Genomic DNA, 19,698 nt, shown 5'->3' on the forward strand with positions numbered 1-19,698 from the left:
GCAACATTGCCAGAAAAGTCAAATTTGTTAAGTCAACCTAGAATTGATTTTCAAATGCTTAGGCTTCAAGATATTTTGATTAATTCATTGTTGCTTAATGGAATTGCATTTCATTGTCATTAGTTCTAGAACAAACGTTTATGATAGTTTAATCAGTGTAGTTTCCAAGAGTTAGCTAAAAAAATAGAGATAATAAAGTTAGAAATGAAAAATGGGTGGGATTATTTGAAATTCCTTTAAGGAAAGGCCCATTCTCTTCACTGTTTTCTCTTGGGCTATCAAATCAGTTTTCTTGAGCTTTGTGTGCCAAAGTCAGTGATCGGTCTGTGCTGCATCAGTTCGTGGATGCTTTTGGAATACAAAGATGCAGAAATGTTTGAACGGAGCCAACAGCTCTGTTGAGGTTTTATTCCTTGTTTGTGTGAACTATGGATTCCCTTGGTAAGGGGTAGCATTTCCTCCCTTCTGTAGCTGCTTGCTGAAGTATGAATCATTATCCGACAGCTCAACTTCACCAATTCACAGGCCAATTGGGTAAACTGTGTAGCTTTTCTTCCTTGTTTTTTTAATGGACCTAACACCTTAGTGTGTCAGGTCTGTTGCCTTGTATTACTATGGGTAAGTGCACATGTTTTATTCCTTTAAAAGTATCTGGTAGTTGACTGTATTTCTGAGTAATTTTGTCAGAATATCAAATAGTAATTACTGGTTATTTTGGAATTTACTAAAAAAGGCTGCAAACTGGAAGTAATTGATAGGCAGGTCTTGAAAGTGCTGAATTTTGTTTCTAAGGATTTCATATTCCATGTGGAGATGCCACTATAGGATGCAAGCTTTTAATTTGTTCTGATATACATAAATGTGTGTTTTCCTCTCTGACGCCAGAAATTAAGATCTTACTTAGCCAGGAAGCTCCAAAAGCAAAAATTTAGAAATTACAATTTTTAGGAATCTTACACTAAGTACAAATGAGATAATGTGTGTCTATATGCAGGATTTCTCTTCCTTAAAAAAAAAAAAGATGCTAGCAGTATAATGAATTGATGCTTCACAAAGTCTAAACTTGCTTCTTTCTTGAAAAGTTTAGGCTTCCTGAACTAACAGATATGTTATGGACTTGTCTAGGAGCCTTGCTTTCACCTCTGAGTCTCAAACAAAACCTTAAAAAACTTCTTTATCAAAACTTGCCATTCTGCCTTCATTTTGCACATACCAGGGTCGATGTTTCATCTTTATTTTTCCCAAGGAGATTCCTCTAACTATGCTAGAAAATATTGGCCTAAACAGACCAATTTGTTTTTGTATCTGCAGTGAGCTCTTGTTCACTGTTGCATGCTGTTTAAGTCATAGTTAAAACATCTGGATGCTGGTATGGCTCTGGTTGGGAACGAGGGGTGAAATGTGAATGAAAGGAGACAAAATTCTGGAAAAGGGCTATTATTATTATCAGGTGTAGCCTTTAGTCTCTCCTGCCCTGGAACACTGCCTGATGCAGCCCTGTCTGAATAATGATCATCATCTGGAATTCTGGTGTTTGTTCTTTAGTTTATATGCCTAACTCTTCTAATAATACTTTAATTTGTGTTTCTTTTTTAAATGGTAATTGTTTGATTTTAGGATGAGCTCTCCGATGTTAGCCAAGCAGGCTCAAAATCTACTACTCCAGCATCCACAGCTCCCTCAGATGTACCCGCGCTGCCTGCAGAAACTCCTCAAAAGGAAGATGGTGAAGGGCTTGCAAAGGAGGCAGATGTGCCGAATGAGAAGCTGGACGTAAGCAAGAATATTGAAGTACAGGTAGCTCAAGAGACAAGAAACGTGTCCACTGGTGAGCTGCTTTAACTTTTTAGTCGATGGTTACTATGAATCTCATATTTAATCCGTTATGAAATATCTTAATTGTACCACAAATGAGAAATATTTTTTTCCCAATATCTATAGGAGTACAGAATATTGCTAAGAGATACAAGACCATTGTCTGTTGGTGGCTTTAGGCTTTATTTTCCTAGAATCAGAATTATTTATGACAGTTCCTTGTAAACAGCAGAAGTGGAATTCATCTACACACAAAGTCATGAGGCAATAGACATCTGCTTTGATTGCAGGAAACGTGGGAAATGGCTACTGTTGGATGAGTTCAGTTAAATTCAGGAGAGACTTCAAAATTCCAGTGTCTGCATTAGAGTATCCAAAATCCGCAGATCTTCTCATTTAATTACCTTAAGTCTTTGAACAGAAGTCTGCTAATGTGATGAGCAATTAATAAGAACTATATGTAGATGATGTCATATGTCACAGTGACTTCTGTTTTATGGAGACATACCACTTGCTTTTCCCTAGGTGGCAATGAAAATGAAGAAAAATCTGAAGTTCAGGCAATCATTGAGTCAACTCCAGAGCTGGATATGGATAAAGATCTCAGTGGATATAAGGGTTCCAGGTAAGTTGTGCGTTGTGATTTGAGTAGAAAGACAATTTTAGAACATACCAGGCTGAGAACATGCTTTGTATGATGAATTTCCTGCTTCCGTGACCTTACTTCCCCAAATTCTTCATGAGGTTTTCAGTGCAACAGCCGTTCTTCTTCTGTTGCTACACCTGATGAATGTTCAGGGTACTTCATATTACAGCAGATTTAAGAATGCTTAAATATTCTTTCCATATTTCAAGCAAAGGGTCTATACTAAGAGATCTTTTCTTCCAAGATCGAGGTTTCAAGGTACTAGCAGTTTCCAAGCTGTGCCCTTGTGTTTTCACCCATGTCTTTAAAATCTGGATTTATGACTGACTTTGCAAATGTTACAGCATTTATTTATGAGATTCTGATGGTAGAATCCCAGTGTTGGTTTTCCCGAGTCTGCTGCTTTGCAGGCTTTTTCTTGTTGAGGAATAACATTTCTTTCAAAAGGTCTAAAGCCCCATTAAAAATAATCAAGGGCTGTTTTAGTAGTGTGGGGAGTGCCTGATCTGCTGGACAATTTAGGGTCTAGCCCCAAGTCCTTCAAATGTGTTACATGTCTGTGTGTTTCATTTGTGTGATGAGGTGGAAAAAATGACCTTGTATAGTGAATGTTAATAGCGCAAGATCTTTGTGTGAAAGAAGCCTCCTTTTGGGCCAGAGGAATATTTTAATCTCTTTTTGATTCTCTTGTGTTCTTGTTTTATTATACGATTTCCAGTTTGGCTGAGCTGTCTGTTCTTTAAGCGTTCAGGCTGACTAAGTCCTGACGGGGCTGAATTTTCTATATGCCAAAACTTGATATGCTTTAATTTATTAAAATCCTGACCAGCTCAATATCAGCATATAACTCAAGTTTGGGATCTTGATGCCAAAATAGTATTTGAAAATAGATTTTAGAACTCTGAGCCAATTGAAAGCTTCTGAAAATCTTACCTCTGTTTTTTGGGGGGTAACAAATGAACTGCTAGTTAAAACATGGAGAAAACTTTCTTCGATGTGGGAATGTTTTCTCTCTGCTCTTTTTTATGTTTTGTTTTAATTCTTTGAATAGCACTCCTACCAAAGGCATAGAGAACAAAGCATTTGACCGTAACACAGAGTCACTCTTTGAAGAGCTGTCATCAGCTGGTTCTGGCCTAATTGGAGATGTGGATGAAGGTGCAGATTTACTGGGTAAGAAAGGTTATTTAAAGAGGAATTTTCCTTGTTAGTGAAGTGCTTAATTATCCTTGCTGGATTTACTCTTAGGATTCGTTTGCATTAAAATCTTTTGAATATCATCCTTAGGTGGTTATTGGAATGCAAGAAAAAAACCAAATGGGAAAGTGTTTGTTCTTTCTTTCAATATAATGATATCTGCCTTCATCTTCTGAGGCACTTCTGACACTATTCTCTATTTCAGCTTTCCCTCTATGCTCTGTGACACAAGTATTATCTCAAGCAAGGATTTTTATCTTGAACTAGTTTTAGGTAGCTTAATTCAGATTGTGCCCCATCTGCAATGGCCTGACTTTATCACCTCTCTATGGAATTTAACATGTAAGAGAGAATTGAGCAGAACACAATGGTGGTAATTTGAGAATCAAACTGTTAATTGAAAGGGGAGGAGGAACTCACGTTTCTCTTGTCTCCAAGCAGCTTGCTGCTGCTTGCATGCTGACTGAACAAAATGTAGGTTTTGGGAATATGAGATGATCAGGAGCAAAAAGGTCATTAAAAGAAGGATCTTTCTATAAACAATTAGTGTCTTGCATTATAAAGAGGTATTTTGGGACATGGCAGTGTTCAGGCCTCATTTTGGAATAATGAAAGCTGGTACTATGGAGTATATAAAATGCAGATGCAATTTCTGGGTGTTTTAGGAATTGTGTTGTTTATAGAAAATCAGCAGTTTGTTTGCTTCTGTTGTCTGACCCAGCAGAAATGCAGATTGTTAGCAGTGTTTAGAACTGTTGTGTGTGCAATCTGGATTTCTGGTTGTTCAGTGTTTCACCAGAAACTTATTTTATGTTAACTAGGTGACATTTCTGCAAAGTATTACTCACTGGGAGTAATGGGCCTATCTCCAGTCTGAGATGGGTTTTCTTTGTTGTCCCTCTCTGCTTTGAATCCTGAGCAGTAAGGACCACCACATCCTTGCTGGAACATACTTCATCCAAAACTCTTGCTCTCTGTTGTCATAGGGACAACTAATGACACATTCTGCATGCAAAAAATATAGACACTTGAGAAGAAATATTAACATATAGCACGTTCCCTTATCTACATTATAAATTGTTTAAAGAAATCAAATTGCTGTCAGGATTTTATGATAATACATACTTTGTTTTCCATGGGGAAAAATAAAATGCCTTTTAGTATAACATATCAAAAGTTTGTCACTGACTTAATTGCCATTTTCCGTAAAACTACTCCTAGAAACAGCAGTTATGAGTATGTTGTTATAACTGCATTTGTTATGCAGAATGTGGTCTAAAAGTTTTAACTATACAATCACCATTTCACTTTGAGCACAACCATAGTTCAAATTAGTTGGTGTTACTTAAAAGCCACTTCTGCATCCAGGATAGTTGATGTTTTTCAAGCATTTGGAGCTGTTCTAAGTGAGCATTAAACTTTAGTTTGAAGTTCTGTAAAAATAGTTAATTGGGATTCTCTGATCTGTTTTCTCTTGGGCTGCATACCCAGGGGAATATTCTGGTGTGTATGCTTCTTTTTTTAAAAAAAATTCTTTTAAATCTGTTGCTTCTACAGTTAGGCGTTTTTGGCTGCTGCTCTCATAAAATACATTCTCTGCATTTTTTCCCCGCTTGGTAACATTTTTTTTTGCCTTTGCACTCTGGCTTTCTAGTTTTTGTTCTTGCATTATAAAGGATCCTGAAACCTGTTGGAAGTGGTCCTAGGTACTTTTACCTGTGAATACTGAAAACATTTAAAAAACAATAGCCACTTGAATAAAACCTCTGGATGACTGTACTGTGGAGGATTTGTCCAGATACTGTTAAAGTAACAATAGTTGATCTAAGTTCCTTCAGTATTAAATGCCATTTACATTTAATCCAAAACCCAGAGAGAAATTCCAAAAAAGGGAACTTTGATTTGCATGTCTATTTTTAGATTCCTTTTTTATTGTTATCCAAATATCTTAAGTCTTCTGTTATCAAAGTTGCTTAGAAGATTGTGTTCAGAGCATTTTAAAAGGGCCTCCACCATTAAGATACCTTTTTCATTTGTGTGTTGTTAATTGTGAATTAACGTAATTTCTGCCACTATCAGTGTGGTAATTATTTTGCTATGTATAATGTAAAATAATTATTTTCTACCTGAAAATTTCACTTTTAAAAATCCTGCAAATTATATTGTTTTAGGCATGCAAACAATAGGGCAAGAAGTTAATTTCCAGAAATTTAAATAATATTGAAGTAATGATGAGTTATTTTCACCTTTTTCCATAGTGGTCTATTAATTTGGAACCTTTACTGAATGGCTTAGCATTTCTTCCAAGTACTGTGCTTCTAAATTACTTCACAGAAAATGAGAGAGACTTTCATCAAGTTACTGATTTTTATAACGAGTCTAACCAATAGAAATGGTTGTGACAAACAATTTTTTTTAACATCTGTCTGTCATATAAATCCTGCTTCTAATCGCATCACATTCCACTTCAAATCTTTGGTGGTGGCTTTGTTTTAATTCACTCTTACTTCATAAGTCTAAATCTTTTATTGCTCTTCGCTCATACTACACCTTACATGAAATGTTTCTTGTTCTTGTTTTTGCTCTACATGGGATGCATGGGCTTTAAAGACCATAATTTCTTTGGTAAGGTATCATCTGCTCTGGGAAACCTGCAGGGCTTTCACAGTCAGAGCTTTATAATTCAGCATGTCTTGTGTCTATAACCAATGTACTTTTGTATCTAACATGGTATAAAGACAGTTGAGCATTTTAAACTTAACTTTTTGTGGACTAATACCTCCCCAGGAATGCCATGTTTGTTTTTTGACTTAGTAGTACTGTAACCTCTTCAAAATACATAGAGTAGGTGGAGGTGGCACTAGCCAGTAGCCTGTGGTTAGCCAGGGTTGTCTTTAGGCTTTAATTGAGGTCAGATTGGGAAGAAGGTGGAGGGGAAAGCTAGTTGTAGATGGTAGGTCAGTCCTGAAACTTCAGATAGCTCATAGTTTTTTTGACGTATTTGTCATACTTAAAATTCATCTGGTTTTAGACAATGGCAAAGCATAGGTTTGGGGGGAAAAAAAATCCATTTTATCTGTTAATTTTATGTGTTTGTTTCCTTTGGAAAGGAATGGGTCGTGAGGTTGAAAACCTTATTTTGGAAAACACTCAGCTGTTGGAGACAAAGTAAGTCTGAATGTGTGTGTAAGAAATACTGACCTCATTTATTTTGTTACACCTTGTATATCTTGATATGCAGAAAGTTCAAGTTACATGAATGTACTTTAAATTCTGAGAGTGGTGGTGGTATAAGTATTTTGAATTTGTATGTATATTTGGCTAAATATATAGCTTAGTTGGTATTCTAGAAATTAAGGACCTAAGAAGCAAAAGCTGCTTTTATCCTTATAAGACTACAAGAAATGCAGTGCTGTGTCCTAATGAGATCAACTCCCTGCTTTTTCTGTTAGAAACACAGCAGTAATTACAGAAGCTAATCCACTGGAGCAGCGTTCAGGAATTCAACCTCTAAGCAAACCGTTCTGATTTATCAGTACTTTGTTCTAATACAGAGGTGGGAATGTGTTTGAGCATTTAAGATTTGGGGGGAGAGGGTTTGACCTGTTTTAGAAAGCTGTATCTTTTTACAGCAGCTCTATGTAAGAAATTTGTAGGTCTTCAAGAATAAAACCAGGCTAAAGCTAAACTGTGAGACCATAGTCACCCTTGTAATGGTGTATTTTTAATGTTTGTGTAGAAATGCACTGAATGTAGTGAAGAATGACTTGATAGCAAAGGTGGATGAATTGACTTGTGAGAAGGATGTACTACAAGGTGAATTAGAGGCTGTAAAACAAGCAAAGCAAAAGCTTGAAGAGAAGAATAAAGAACTGGAAGAAGAGCTCAGAAAGTAAGTTTAATTCTATGGTTGTGAAAAAGAAAGAAAAAATCCAGTGCACTGTGGTATCTAATACAGATATTTTTTATTGTTTATTTAGAGCTCGTGCAGAAGCAGAGGAAGCAAGACAGAAAGCTAAAGAGGATGATGATGTAGGTGGTTGTGTGTATTTTTGTATATATAATTCACAGTGGGACATTAGAAGTTCACATGTGTTTATTGAGTGCTACTAAACTTTTCTGCTTAATACGTAGTGGTAAACTTCTTCCATGTATAGAAGAGATAGAAGATCTAAAGAACACAAGTGTGAGCTTAAACTGACCATGTCTAGTTTTCTTTCTTTCCTCTCTGCCCATTTATTGTGTTGCATTCTTTTTGAAGAACTGGTTTTCTTCAGATTATACTACCTAGAAAGGATGGGAGGAGAGGAAGGTAAAATTAAGTTAGTTCTACAAAGCCTCAAATGATTTTGAATCTGGAATTGTGCCCTAAAGTGACTCTTATTGGAAGGCAGAGGCTGACTCTGCAAGGCCCTACTGTGCTCCTTTGTTTGTCCTATGTTTGCTTTTTCGTGTGTTCAGAGTGATGTCCCCACCGCTCAGCGGAAGCGTTTTACTCGTGTTGAAATGGCCCGTGTTCTGATGGAAAGAAACCAGTACAAAGAAAGGTTGATGGAGCTTCAGGAAGCTGTCCGATGGACTGAGATGATAAGGTAACAGGCTCTTTTAAAGTCTTTGATAGAGCTCCTTGGACTTTAAAAGCTTTTGATTTTTAGCTGCAGAGTGGTCTGGTCGGTAGGTCAGGCTATGAGGTCTTAATTGCCCTTTTGCTTGTCTCCCTATGTGTCCTGAATAACTTTGTTTTTAAGTTATGGGCTTAGAACTTACCCTGTCAAAAGGGGTTCTCAGTGAGACTTCAGTGAGGATGTGAAATAAACATCCCTCGAAGAAATGTGTGTGTTTTGGAACAGTTACAAAACTCAATAATCGTAAATAACATTCACTTGGTGGGCAGGAAAAATTACTGTGTGTATGTGCACACACTTTAAAACAGTGGGCCCCGTTGTCAGCTGTCAAAAAGGAATAACACAGTCTTCGGATTGTCATCCATTTGTAAGGATGTGGGTTGTTCTGAAAAATCCACAATTTTAAAACTGCACAAGGGTTGTTAAATATAAGCAATAAAGATGGTGTTTCGGTTTGATTTGCATTCGCATTATTGAGTTGTCTGAAAGGTAGAATTTTAAAGAACAATCCTCTGCCTTGGGCCTCAGCCCACCTCATTCTTGTCACATCCCCAGAGCGTGTCCCTGCCCGGAGGTGACGGTGTCACTTGGTGCCGCCTGCTGGTCAGGTGTAACAATGGCACCTGATTCTGTCTGTTAGCCTAAATACCTGAGTCTGTGACAGAAAAAGTACATATTCTCAAGCAGACGTGGCTTGCTTTTTCTATGGCTATTGTCTCCTGTAGAAATCCTCTCATAGCTCTGTTAATGCATCTGTGGCTTCAAGAACAATCACTTAATCACTTACTTTACTGATTTGTTGAAGAACAAAAGGTTTTAAAATAAGAGGTAATGGTTAAAATACTAAAAAAAACAGGAGGCAGAAAAATTTAAAATGGTTTGCTGCTTTCTTCTAGCTGTTTTCATTACAAAGTGCTGCACAGATTTGTCTCTGTCTGAAAAGCACTCACCAGTTGTTTGCGATGCAAATAAATGTGGATGATGTTTATTACGTAACTTCAGTTCATCCAGTGAGAATTTCAATATTGTGCTCACTTCAGAAAAGAAGTGGCAATGTGAAGAAGCAAGCTTTGATACTTTTGATATGTTACCCTGTTTTTTTAAATGAGTTACACACAGTTTGTTCCTTTCCTTTTTTTAATTAATGCTTACTCAGTAAACTTGGAATTCATTTCTTGTAGAGCGTCAAGAGAAAATCCAGCCATGCAAGAAAAGAAGAGATCAAGCATTTGGCAGTTGTAAGTATTGAAACACAACTTGCTGGCAAAAATAAATAAAAGACCCTAACCAATTAGCTGGTACATTTTTGTATGTTAGCTAATTATCTTTTGGCAGATTAAGATGTCGTAACTGTTCTCCTCTTCTTACCTAGCATGCCAGCTCGGTAAGACTGTTCTTGGAGACAAAATGTATCGTAAGCTGCAGCACGTAGTGAATGGCTGTGTACTTTGTGAAGTTAAATGCCAAAGTGCTGTAATTTTTTTTTTCTAGCTGAATATGCACCAGGACTCTTGTTCTGAACATTTTTCTGGATTCTTTTTTATGACGAAAAATAGAAACTTTACTAGCTTGTGTGGATTGCTTTTTTTTTTCAGCTTCGTTTTCCTCTATGAAGTACAGCTTACTGACTTAAATTTTCCTTTCTAACTTCAAGCTCTTTAAATCTAAAACAGTGTTATTCACAAGAAGATATTTGCCAAATAATCCTCCTGATGTTGTGGTTTGCTAATAACTATTCTGTCTCTTAGCCTGGAAAATGATGAGGCTTTTAAAGTGCTCAGTGCATGAACTAATATGCTTCATGAAGCTGAGGATGTTCACATCCTCATTTTGTTGGTTCCCTGTAGATCTTCATTCAAGATGAAAATCCCATTAAATTTGATAAACAAATGGATTTATAGTTCTTTAATTATTTTTCTTACTGACATGAGTTTCTGTGCCTTGGGAGTGTTGCTGAGTATGTGGTGGCTGCTGTAATGTTGGGATCCAGTTTCTTAGTCCCACTGGCCTGAGCAGGGTAGTGCACACCAATGTTTTGCCTGCATGGTCAAATTTGGATATATCTTACAAATCTTAACTCTCGTCTTTCTTTTCTTTCTTCTTCTAGTTTTAGCAGGCTCTTCAGTTCATCCAGCAATACAGCTAAGAAACCAGAACCTCCTGTCAATGTTAAATATAATGCTCCAACCTCGCATATTACTCCTTCAGTCAAGAAGAGAAGCAGCACCTTATCTCAATTACCTAGTGACAAATCTAAAGCCTTTGAATTTCTCAGTGAAGAGTAAGTCACTTTGGTTTTATAATACTAGATATGCTCTATCAAGTATTTACTCTTCTAATCCTCTGAGATAAATAACATGCTGCTAAGTGAGGTATAATGCTCTCCTGACGTGAGTGTTGATACATAAGCAATCAGCATAGTGCAGAATGAAATGCACAGCATTGGATGCGTATGCTGGGTGCCTGGCAGCTGTGTGGCATATCACTGACTTTCATGGGTGCTTTTAGGCACAGGAGGCAGCACTTGCTACACTCTTACATGCAAATCTTGTAGCTAAACAGTAACTGTACAGATACTTTAAGTTCAGTGGAAAAACAGAACAACGTGAGTAAGGCTATCAAATATCTGTAATTATTTGTTTTTCTCCTGTACTTTTTGGCAATATATTCTTTTGGTTTATGACTCTTAAAGCTTCTAGTAGATGTAAGTAACCCAAGTTAATTTTCTTTAAGGACACTGACACTAGACTCTCTGGTTTTGCCTGTCTTTTATGGGTCTCTTAGAAATAGCTCACAGGAAACCTGATGTTCTGTTGGTGACGTGGAAAACTAGTGATCTCTTTGGTAACCCAATGCTTCTGCAGAGATCTTGTCTATTGAGTTTAATAGCAACTCCCATTAAACAAAGAATTCTAAGGAGCATAAGTAACAGGGTCTTTAATAACAATTCTTCCCTAGAACCGAAGCCAGTTTAGCCTCACGCAGGGAGCAGAAGAGAGAGCAGTATCGCCAAGTGAAAGCACATGTTCAGAAAGAGGATGGCAGAGTGCAAGCATTTGGCTGGAGTCTACCTCAGAAGTACAAACAGGTATTAGCTTATGTTTTCAAATGTAGTGGTAACAACTCCGTGTTTTGTGAAATTTGAACAGAGGATAATTTCGGAGCTTATGCTTGAGTGATTCCAGCATTTTTTGTTGAACTTTTGCAGTTAAAAGAGCCTTTCTAAGAATAATGACAATGCAGAACTCTTAATTGTGGTTAACAACATCTGATCAACTGAGTACAAAAACTGTAAACCTCTTACAAAGCTTTTTTTGCTTGTTGTTTTTTTTTTTTCTCCTAGGTGGCAAATGGTGGCCAGGTTGACAATAAGATGAAGAACTTGCCAGTACCTGTTTACCTGAGACCTTTAGATGAGAAAGATACCTCTATGAAGGTAGGACATTTACAGCAATGGTATAGAGAATTGGACAAACTATAGCTTGAAGATTTTTATTTTAGACACAATTATTTTCTTTTTGAAACAAGGTGTTTCTTTTTAACGCATAGGTGAATCAGAATTTAAGCTTCAGTGGAGAAGTTCATGACTTTAGTCTTAATGAATTTCTTAAAGTGGACTGCAGATAACAGTATATACTGCACATGATTTAGTATTGATATAACTTAGTATATTTAACAATAGGCTTTTTTTTTTTAGCTTAACATTTAAGTGAAGTATTTATTTTTCTTTCAAGCTGTGGTGTGCTGTAGGGGTAAACCTCTCAGGAGGGAAAACACGAGACGGCGGGTCTGTGGTTGGTGCTAGTGTGTTCTACAACGATGTGACTGGTGCAGATGCAGATGGCAACAAGCAGCAAACAGGATCTCAAAGCAGCTTAGATAAATTAGATCAAGAGCTCAAGGTAAGATCACAGTAAGGCAAGTTGAATTGTTTCTTTAGTTAAACATCTTCACTATGTGTCTGTAGATTTACAATATATTTTGTCATCAGGTTTACTGGTAACGAATAAATTCTTCTTGGGTAGTCATCAACCTGAGACATTTGGGTTCTTGAATCAATCTACAAACATACTGTCATTCATGTGTGCCAGCTTGTTGACAAATCTGAGACACAAATCAATTTTGCATCAAAATGATGTGCTGCTTAAACCAGTGCTCCTGCTTTAAAAAACATTTGTGACAGAATTATTCATGTTCTGACTGCCATCTACAAAAAGTTTTCTTGTATGTCTGGGCCATTGTTTAAAAATGTGTTAGTCTTCATGTTTTCATTAAGAAGCAATGAATGGAGGTTGTATTAAGGGCATAGAAACAAAAGTTTAATTTTGAAGTGCTTTGGGACATGACATTAGTCTGTGGCAATACTGAGTGTGGTAGCTGGCACAAAAATAGTATCCTCTAACTGCATAATTGTGCACTATAATTATATTGTGTAGTTTTCTACACAAGTATGAAATATGAGGGGGCTTTATGTTCCAAATACATAGAGAACAAGTGAATAAATGTCATGGTACAATGGTTTTAAAGATACTGAACTTATCGCATTTATGTATATTTCTGTAGTTGATAATGTAAGAACACACAAGATCAAAGGCAATAGTTCTAGTCTTTTCCACCTTCCTGTTGTTGTTCACTTGTGTTCTGCATTTATTCTCCTTCAGGACCAGCAGAAGGAGCTGAAACATCAGGAAGAATTATCCAGTCTAGTTTGGATCTGTACTAGCACGCATTCTGCTACGAAAGTTATCATTATTGATGCTAATCAACCCGGAAATATTCTGGACAGTTTCATTGTTTGCAATTCCCATGTGCTTTGCATTGCTAGTGTGCCAGGTAAAGGCTTGTGATGTTTTAGCTCCTGCCTTTTTAACTGTATCATATTCAGATTTTCTTACGCAATGAAAAAATAAATATTTGTTAATTAGTGTGATAAAGTGTTACTGTAACCACAGCAATAAAAAATGTTTAACTGGAGGGAAAACTATTGGATTTCTACTCTACTGTTCCACTCTTTAGTTGGCTCTTGACCTAAATTAACTCAAAGGTAAAGGCAAATCAGTAACCAGGAAGGAGTATTTTGTCTGCTGTGTTATAAATTGTGCAATAGTGCCAATGTCTTATGGAACTGTTAACATCACAAACGAAAAATAAGTTGGATTTTTAGACCTCTTCAACCTCTTGAAGATAAGTAGCAAGTCTTGGAGCTTCCTAGAGAGGAATCCTTGTTACATTGGGAGTGAATGTTGGGAGTGTACTGAGGGAAGTTTTACAGGAGGATGTTATGATTCTAGAGAAGTAACATGTGGGTTTAATGCCTTTCAGGGGCGAGGGAGACAGACTATCCTGCGGGAGAAGAAGGGTCTCAAGAAGCAGATCCCAGTCAAGTGGACAAGTCCTCTCTGTGTGGGAGCATGACTAGCAACAGCTCTGCAGAAACCGATAGCTTGCTGGGGGGAATCACCGTGGTGGGCTGCACTGCAGAGGGTGTCACGGGAGCGACTGTACCTCATGATGCAAACGGGGCCTCACCAGTGACAGATAAACAGTCAGGTATGTAAATTTGGTGTTCCAGGGCTGGCCAAACGCTGCCAGGTGTAACTGGGAAATGAACAATGCACGTATGTAATGGAATAGCTTGTCTGTAAGCAGTGATAACGTAAAACAAGTACGTTGTGGGAAATGCACTGTGAGCCTGACATACTTGCACTGTATAGTTATAGCTAAGAACTTTGTGGAGGTGATATTAAATGGGTATTCTTTCAAATACTTTTAACAGAACTGTATCTTGTGCGTGGTCTAAAGAGAGCTTTTAAGTTACTCAGTATTTGAAATGCAGACCTTGCTGACAGATGACTAGAGAGAATGTGGATGGATATATGCCTTAAACCTTGTGAAGTCTTACCAGATTTAAGTGAAGCTGTTTATAGGCATTCTTAAGATTTTCTGTCACCCCTTCAGACCTACATGGTGGTATGACTGTTAATGGATATGTGATTATTGACTTGAGGGCTGTTGTTTTTCTTGCAGTATATACTACTCTGTCCATAGTTGTGTTTTTTAATTGATTGGATTTCACTGCTGTTCTAGTTGATCTAGTTAAAGGGCAATCTGTGCCATCAGTCACTGGGCTGACACTTAAATTGCATTTGGTGCTTGTTGAGACCCAAATTTTAGTAGGTTGCACTGTTTCTGATTACATGATTTTTTATTTTTTTAGGTATACAATCTGGATTGTGACTGGTTATTACAGCTGTTCACTTAAGTTTTCAAGTAGCAAGTCCTGGCTCTTTTAAACAATTGAGAATTCTCTTGCAGTTGTTAAAAGTTTTTCAAATCTTTTGCTCCATAGATATTGCAACTGAAAGTAATTCAGCAGATGAGAACATTCCTACAGCAGAGGAGGCAACAGAAGCAACAGAAGTCAATGCAGGGACAGGAGAGGACACAGCTGATATTGCACAAACTGGAGTCTACACAGAGCACGTCTTTACAGATCCTCTGGGAGTGCAGAATACAACAGAGGCGTCTCCAGTGTACCAGCCTAAGTACATAGTCCTTATACCTCTTAAAATGTATTTAAAAAGAAAACCGTAATGTTTGCAGAAACACAACATGGGGGTGAAATGACTACTTTTTTTCTTGTTAAGTTAGGTTGTAATCTGAGTAATCAATGTATTTTAACTGTTTTGGTTTGGGTTTTTTTTTTAGTACTGAGTCAGAGTTATACAAAGACATTGCAGTTTTGCCAAATGAGCAAGATCTAGTGAGAGAAGAAGCACAGAAAATGAGTAGCCTTTTGCCGACAATGTGGCTTGGAGCACAGAATGGATGGTAAGAAAATACTGACCTTATTAAATTTATTTGGAAAAAATATTTTAAACATGCTCCTTGTGCCTTCAGGCCTGATAACTGTCTCCAGCGAAGATTAAGTTCAAGAAGACCTCGAGAGCCTAAACGTCATACTCTTTGCTACATTTAGGCATTATAGAATACAAAGAAAGTATTGTAGGTGATTAACAAGCTCTTTTTGGAGGATAACATTTTTATCTGCAGAAAAGTTTTGGTGGGTTTTTTTTGTAGTCAAATAAATAGTTATGGTCTGATAATTCCATAACTCAATATTTTTTTGTGCTAGAAAAATATATTGCCTTTTTTACTGCAGATGTATCTGCAAAGGAGTTAGGAACATTTTTAGGCCTCTGAAAAAGCATTTTGCCTGCTCATGTAGTTTTTCTTTCAGTCAATACCTAGTTTTCAGCAGAAGATGAAAATTTATTTTCCCTTTGATTGTGGATTTCAGTTATAGGGGTTTTGCTTGGTTTTTTTCCTGTCTGGTAGACCTTTCTTAGTGCTTTTAATCCCTCCTGATTTGTCTTTGCAGCCTCTATGTTCATTCGTCAGTGGCCCAGTGGAGGAAATGTGTTCATGCCATTAAACTTAAAGATTCTATTCTCAGTATTGTGTAAGTCCTGAAAGAATGTCATGTAAATCGTAATGAACTGTTCTTAAAATATTTGTAAAGTACTTTTATATTTCCTCCTCAGATATTGAGAATATCAGTTGCCATAAATGCATGCATGTTCTTTGAGGGGCAGTGGAAAACATTTGGGGAGTAAGGAGAACACAAGGAGTCTTGTATCTGTTGGAAATACTATAGCTCAAATGATGAGCTGTAGCTGTGTACTTGGTATTCTTGGTAGCTGTGCACTCAAAACAGTTACGGGTTGTTATCCTTGGTGTTATTTTCAGGAATTGTAGCCAGGTACATTTTTTTTTTTTCCTGAACTGGATGTTGATGCCTTGTTACTGTCCCTTCTCTTGAGCTATATTGTAGAAATCAAAACACTAGGGCTAACGTGAATATAAAAAATATGCTGAAATAGAGAATGGTTATACCTTACTTTAAATTTGCACTTTGAGAAACGTAGTTTAATGGTATATATTCTTGTGCCTCCTTTTTTTCCCAGACATGTAAAAGGAATAGTATTAGTTGCACTAGCTGATGGAACACTAGCAATATTTCACCGAGGAGTTGGTAAGCATTCTATTCAACCTTGAAACTGGTGAAGTTGTAGCAGTATTTAGGAAATAAATGTGCCATTTATAAATAGTGCTTTGAAAATATATTCCCCAATGGCCTTTTTACAGGTTGTCTTTAGAAATCTTTTTAGTATTTCAGTTGCAGTTTCACGTACAATTTTTGCAGTGTCCTGGTGCGTTCCTGGAATTTTTTCTTACTCTGAGAAGGAGAATATCTAAGCTAAATAGCAAAAAGCCAGTTAATAAAGTCCACTTTGATCATCATGTCTTCTGCTTTTTCATCATGCTCAATAGTCACGTTTTCTGATTGGTTATTAGTGTTAATAATTATCTGTGGCCAAGTACTTCAGTGAGAACTTTGTAAGCATCCCTTCAGAATTTCTGTCCAAACCACTCCTGGACGAGCTCTGTTCTTCAGCCTCCAGAATAAGGACCTGGAGGGGAAGGTCCTACTATGAGTAACTGGAACTCATATGTTGGTTTGTTCCACAGACTCCCTCTTCATTTGTTCTTTTCCTTGTGGAGTTTAAATCTCAGTATTTAGAAGAATTAAAGAGGTTGTGCATCACTAATGCAAATATTGGGAAAGATGCACCTGGGATAAGTTATGTTTTTAGTGTACTTTTTTCTTTTTTTTAACTCAAACTCTAGTGTCTCATAATCCTTAAGGATCTCACGTAAATGTCAGTGATGATTTGTGGCTTAGTTCAGTCTACAAGAATTTTACTTAGTGTTGAATGACCAAATTTAGTGTGTTTTTAGTAGGTTTCAGGTGCTTTAAGATCTTGCAGCATATTTAGAAAAATCTTGATGCACTGGCCAACACTTCTATGCTCAGTCAAGCAGCAAGTGCCTAGTGCTGTGTGGGTAGTTGCTTGTTCTAATGTATACTGATGCCTATCCAAGTAAAGCATTTAGCACTAGGTAACTTGCTGTTTTGAAAAATATTTTGACATGTTTTGAACATGAGTCACTGAACAACCTTACATTAAAAACAAAGTACCATTTGGGATGTTAGTAGCTTCTATAACTAGTTGCTGGGTTTTTTAAATGAGCCTAGCCATAAATTTATATTGACTTATCCAGATTATTACAGTTCTTTTAAACATTAGACTGTCAAGATATTTGCCTGTACTTTAAAATTATTTTTGAACTCATAGGAACCTATGTTTTGTTTTGTTTTTTTCTTTTCCTTCTGTTTGTAAAGATGGTCAGTGGGATTTGACGAACTATCACCTCTTAGACCTGGGCCGTCCACATCATTCGATACGATGCATGACAGTGGTACATGACAAAGTCTGGTGTGGCTACAGGAACAAAATCTACGTTGTTCAACCAAAGGCCATGAAAATAGAGGCAAGTTAAAGTGGTGTTTACAATAATTAAAGGTTATGTTTTAATGCCATCTTATGCTACAGCTGACTCCAGAGTAAACCCAGAGAGCAGTTATTTATTCATCAGTACAGAAACAAGCAATCAAACAAATTTGACTTGGGAAATACTATTATGGTTTTTTTTATTGTTTTGGAAGATTTTAAGCTATGATGATACAGTTCTCACTGAAACCAATTTTGGAGGGGCTTTGGTTCTGCACTTCTAGCTGGCCAGGAGCTGGAAAGTGTCCTTGTGCAGAGCTCATAACTCTCTAAGGGCATGCCTTGTTACGTTCTCCACCCGCCTGTAACCTGCTCTTTAATCTGGCTTTGCATACTTCAGAGGTTTGTAAGTGTTAATCTTGAATGTACTCTCCCTCCAGTTATAGAATAGTTTGTTTACATAAGGTGTGTAACTGGTGTTTCTGTGGTGGTGTATGTGTACCTGACATCTCAAGTACAGAAAGTGGCTAAACTTTCTGAAAGCCATTAGCAGTGTTAATACTTCAGCTTGTGCTAATTGGCCTGAGACATGGGCCAGACCTTTTGAGGGTGAGCACTCAGCTCTTCTCAAAATATCAAGCACCCACTTAATAATCTATTTTTGTGAAGACCACTATATGTATGGGAAAACTGAAATGAAGGAATTCATACAACAGTGAAACTGATTGTTTTGCTGGTGGATAGTGCGTATGTTGCATGGGTGGGTTTGTATGCAAGACTGAGGCTTGACAGAACTAGGAAGAAAACCACTTTTTGGGTATATGCATCTTGTGTTGTGACAGGAGGACCAAAAAGGCTCCAGGTTAAATGGAGACGGAAGCCAGAGCAGGCTGGGATATGATGTGTATGTGAAGATGCAGTAGGAAACTATGGCTTTGAGATCATACTTTAGGGAAGGGAATCGGCATTTTTGCTATTTACTTTACCAGTATGGTATGGGAATTGTAACTCAGCCAAACACTGTATCTGCTGCTGATCTTGCAAATCGGAGGGTTGTAGGTAACTTAATTAATTGCCAGTAGTGTGAGAGTAACAGAGAAATCTGTCTTAGTCTTTCCTTTTGTTTCATCTTCTAATTTAAAATCCAATTTTTCATAGAAGTCATTTGACGCACACCCACGAAGAGAAAGCCAAGTGAGGCAGCTGGCCTGGGTGGGTGATGGGGTGTGGGTGTCGATTCGCTTGGACTCCACCCTGCGTCTCTATCATGCGCACACGTATCAGCATCTACAAGATGTGGACATTGAACCTTATGTAAGCAAAATGCTAGGTAAGTTGATAAGAGCAACTGTTGTATTCTTACACCTCTTGCTGTCTGGAGCTTTCTTTTCCTGTTAGGCATCAGGCAAGTCTCACTGGAAACTCAGGGGAAGGGTGGGTGGAAGGTGGGTCAAATCCTGGTTGTGAAAACTTGAATCTGGAAGTACAAGCCCAAGTCAGTCTGTAAAGCACGAAGATGGTAGGTCTTCTGATGCAGTCTGTTGATCCTATCTGATGTCTAAGGTGTCCCTAAAAACTCAGAACAAATGAGGACAATGGTGGTTGGGTTGGACTGGCATCAATAGAGACACTAAAATCTTTCTCCTTACTTTACTGATAGCTGGTTTTTAAATCTGGGAGTTGGAGGAATCCGTTACTTGCCTGGAAACGTCGCCTGTTTTTCAAGAAAATGGAAATTCCAAAAAGCAAATTTTTATTGAAGCTAATGAGCTTTCTGATTTTTTTTTTTAATTAATGTTTATATAAGAGCAGTTTGACCACATAAGTAACACAACAAATGCAGTTAATTGGGCCATGGGAAATTCTTCACAAGTAACTACTGTGCCATGTGCATAGCTGGTCAGCCTCCTTCCTCTCCCCTCATAATGCTAATGGATGAGAAATTAATTTTAATGGATGAGAAACCATTATCTTACACCTGTAAACTCACCTTTTTGTTTGAGAAGCTGCCCTGGTGCTGTGAGTTCCAAAAGATTTTCGTTGTGCAGCATTATGGAAC

The 19,698-nt window shown here is 37.4% G+C and overlaps 1 protein-coding gene across 9 annotated transcripts in view; it reads left to right on the forward strand.

Annotated features, from left to right (window-relative positions):
- Positions 1-19,698, forward strand: part of SPAG9 (sperm associated antigen 9) — a 60,423-nt gene that overhangs the window by 30,974 nt on the left and 9,751 nt on the right. For 5 of the 9 annotated variants that reach the window (XM_014951402.1, XM_014951419.1, XM_014951469.1 and 2 more), the window contains 21 exons: positions 1,618-1,828; positions 2,341-2,440; positions 3,513-3,634; positions 5,150-5,161; positions 6,769-6,826; positions 7,398-7,550; positions 7,639-7,690; positions 8,120-8,250; positions 9,465-9,521; positions 10,391-10,564; positions 11,242-11,371; positions 11,627-11,719; positions 12,018-12,185; positions 12,945-13,116; positions 13,606-13,833; positions 14,633-14,828; positions 14,992-15,114; positions 15,665-15,745; positions 16,251-16,318; positions 17,531-17,679; positions 18,798-18,969. In XM_014951402.1, the coding sequence (XP_014806888.1) occupies positions 1,618-1,828; positions 2,341-2,440; positions 3,513-3,634; positions 5,150-5,161; positions 6,769-6,826; positions 7,398-7,550; positions 7,639-7,690; positions 8,120-8,250; positions 9,465-9,521; positions 10,391-10,564; positions 11,242-11,371; positions 11,627-11,719; positions 12,018-12,185; positions 12,945-13,116; positions 13,606-13,833; positions 14,633-14,828; positions 14,992-15,114; positions 15,665-15,745; positions 16,251-16,318; positions 17,531-17,679; positions 18,798-18,969 (2,650 nt within the window). The remainder of the gene's footprint in view (positions 1-1,617; positions 1,829-2,340; positions 2,441-3,512; positions 3,635-5,149; positions 5,162-6,768; positions 6,827-7,397; positions 7,551-7,638; positions 7,691-8,119; positions 8,251-9,464; positions 9,522-10,390; positions 10,565-11,241; positions 11,372-11,626; positions 11,720-12,017; positions 12,186-12,944; positions 13,117-13,605; positions 13,834-14,632; positions 14,829-14,991; positions 15,115-15,664; positions 15,746-16,250; positions 16,319-17,530; positions 17,680-18,797; positions 18,970-19,698) is intronic. The other 4 variants (XM_014951411.1, XM_014951429.1, XM_014951446.1 and 1 more) reach the window with 1 other exon arrangement.

Source organism: Calidris pugnax, unplaced genomic scaffold, assembly GCF_001431845.1.
Source record: "Calidris pugnax isolate Ruff unplaced genomic scaffold, ASM143184v1 scaffold9, whole genome shotgun sequence".
Taxonomy (NCBI): domain Eukaryota; kingdom Metazoa; phylum Chordata; class Aves; order Charadriiformes; family Scolopacidae; genus Calidris; species Calidris pugnax.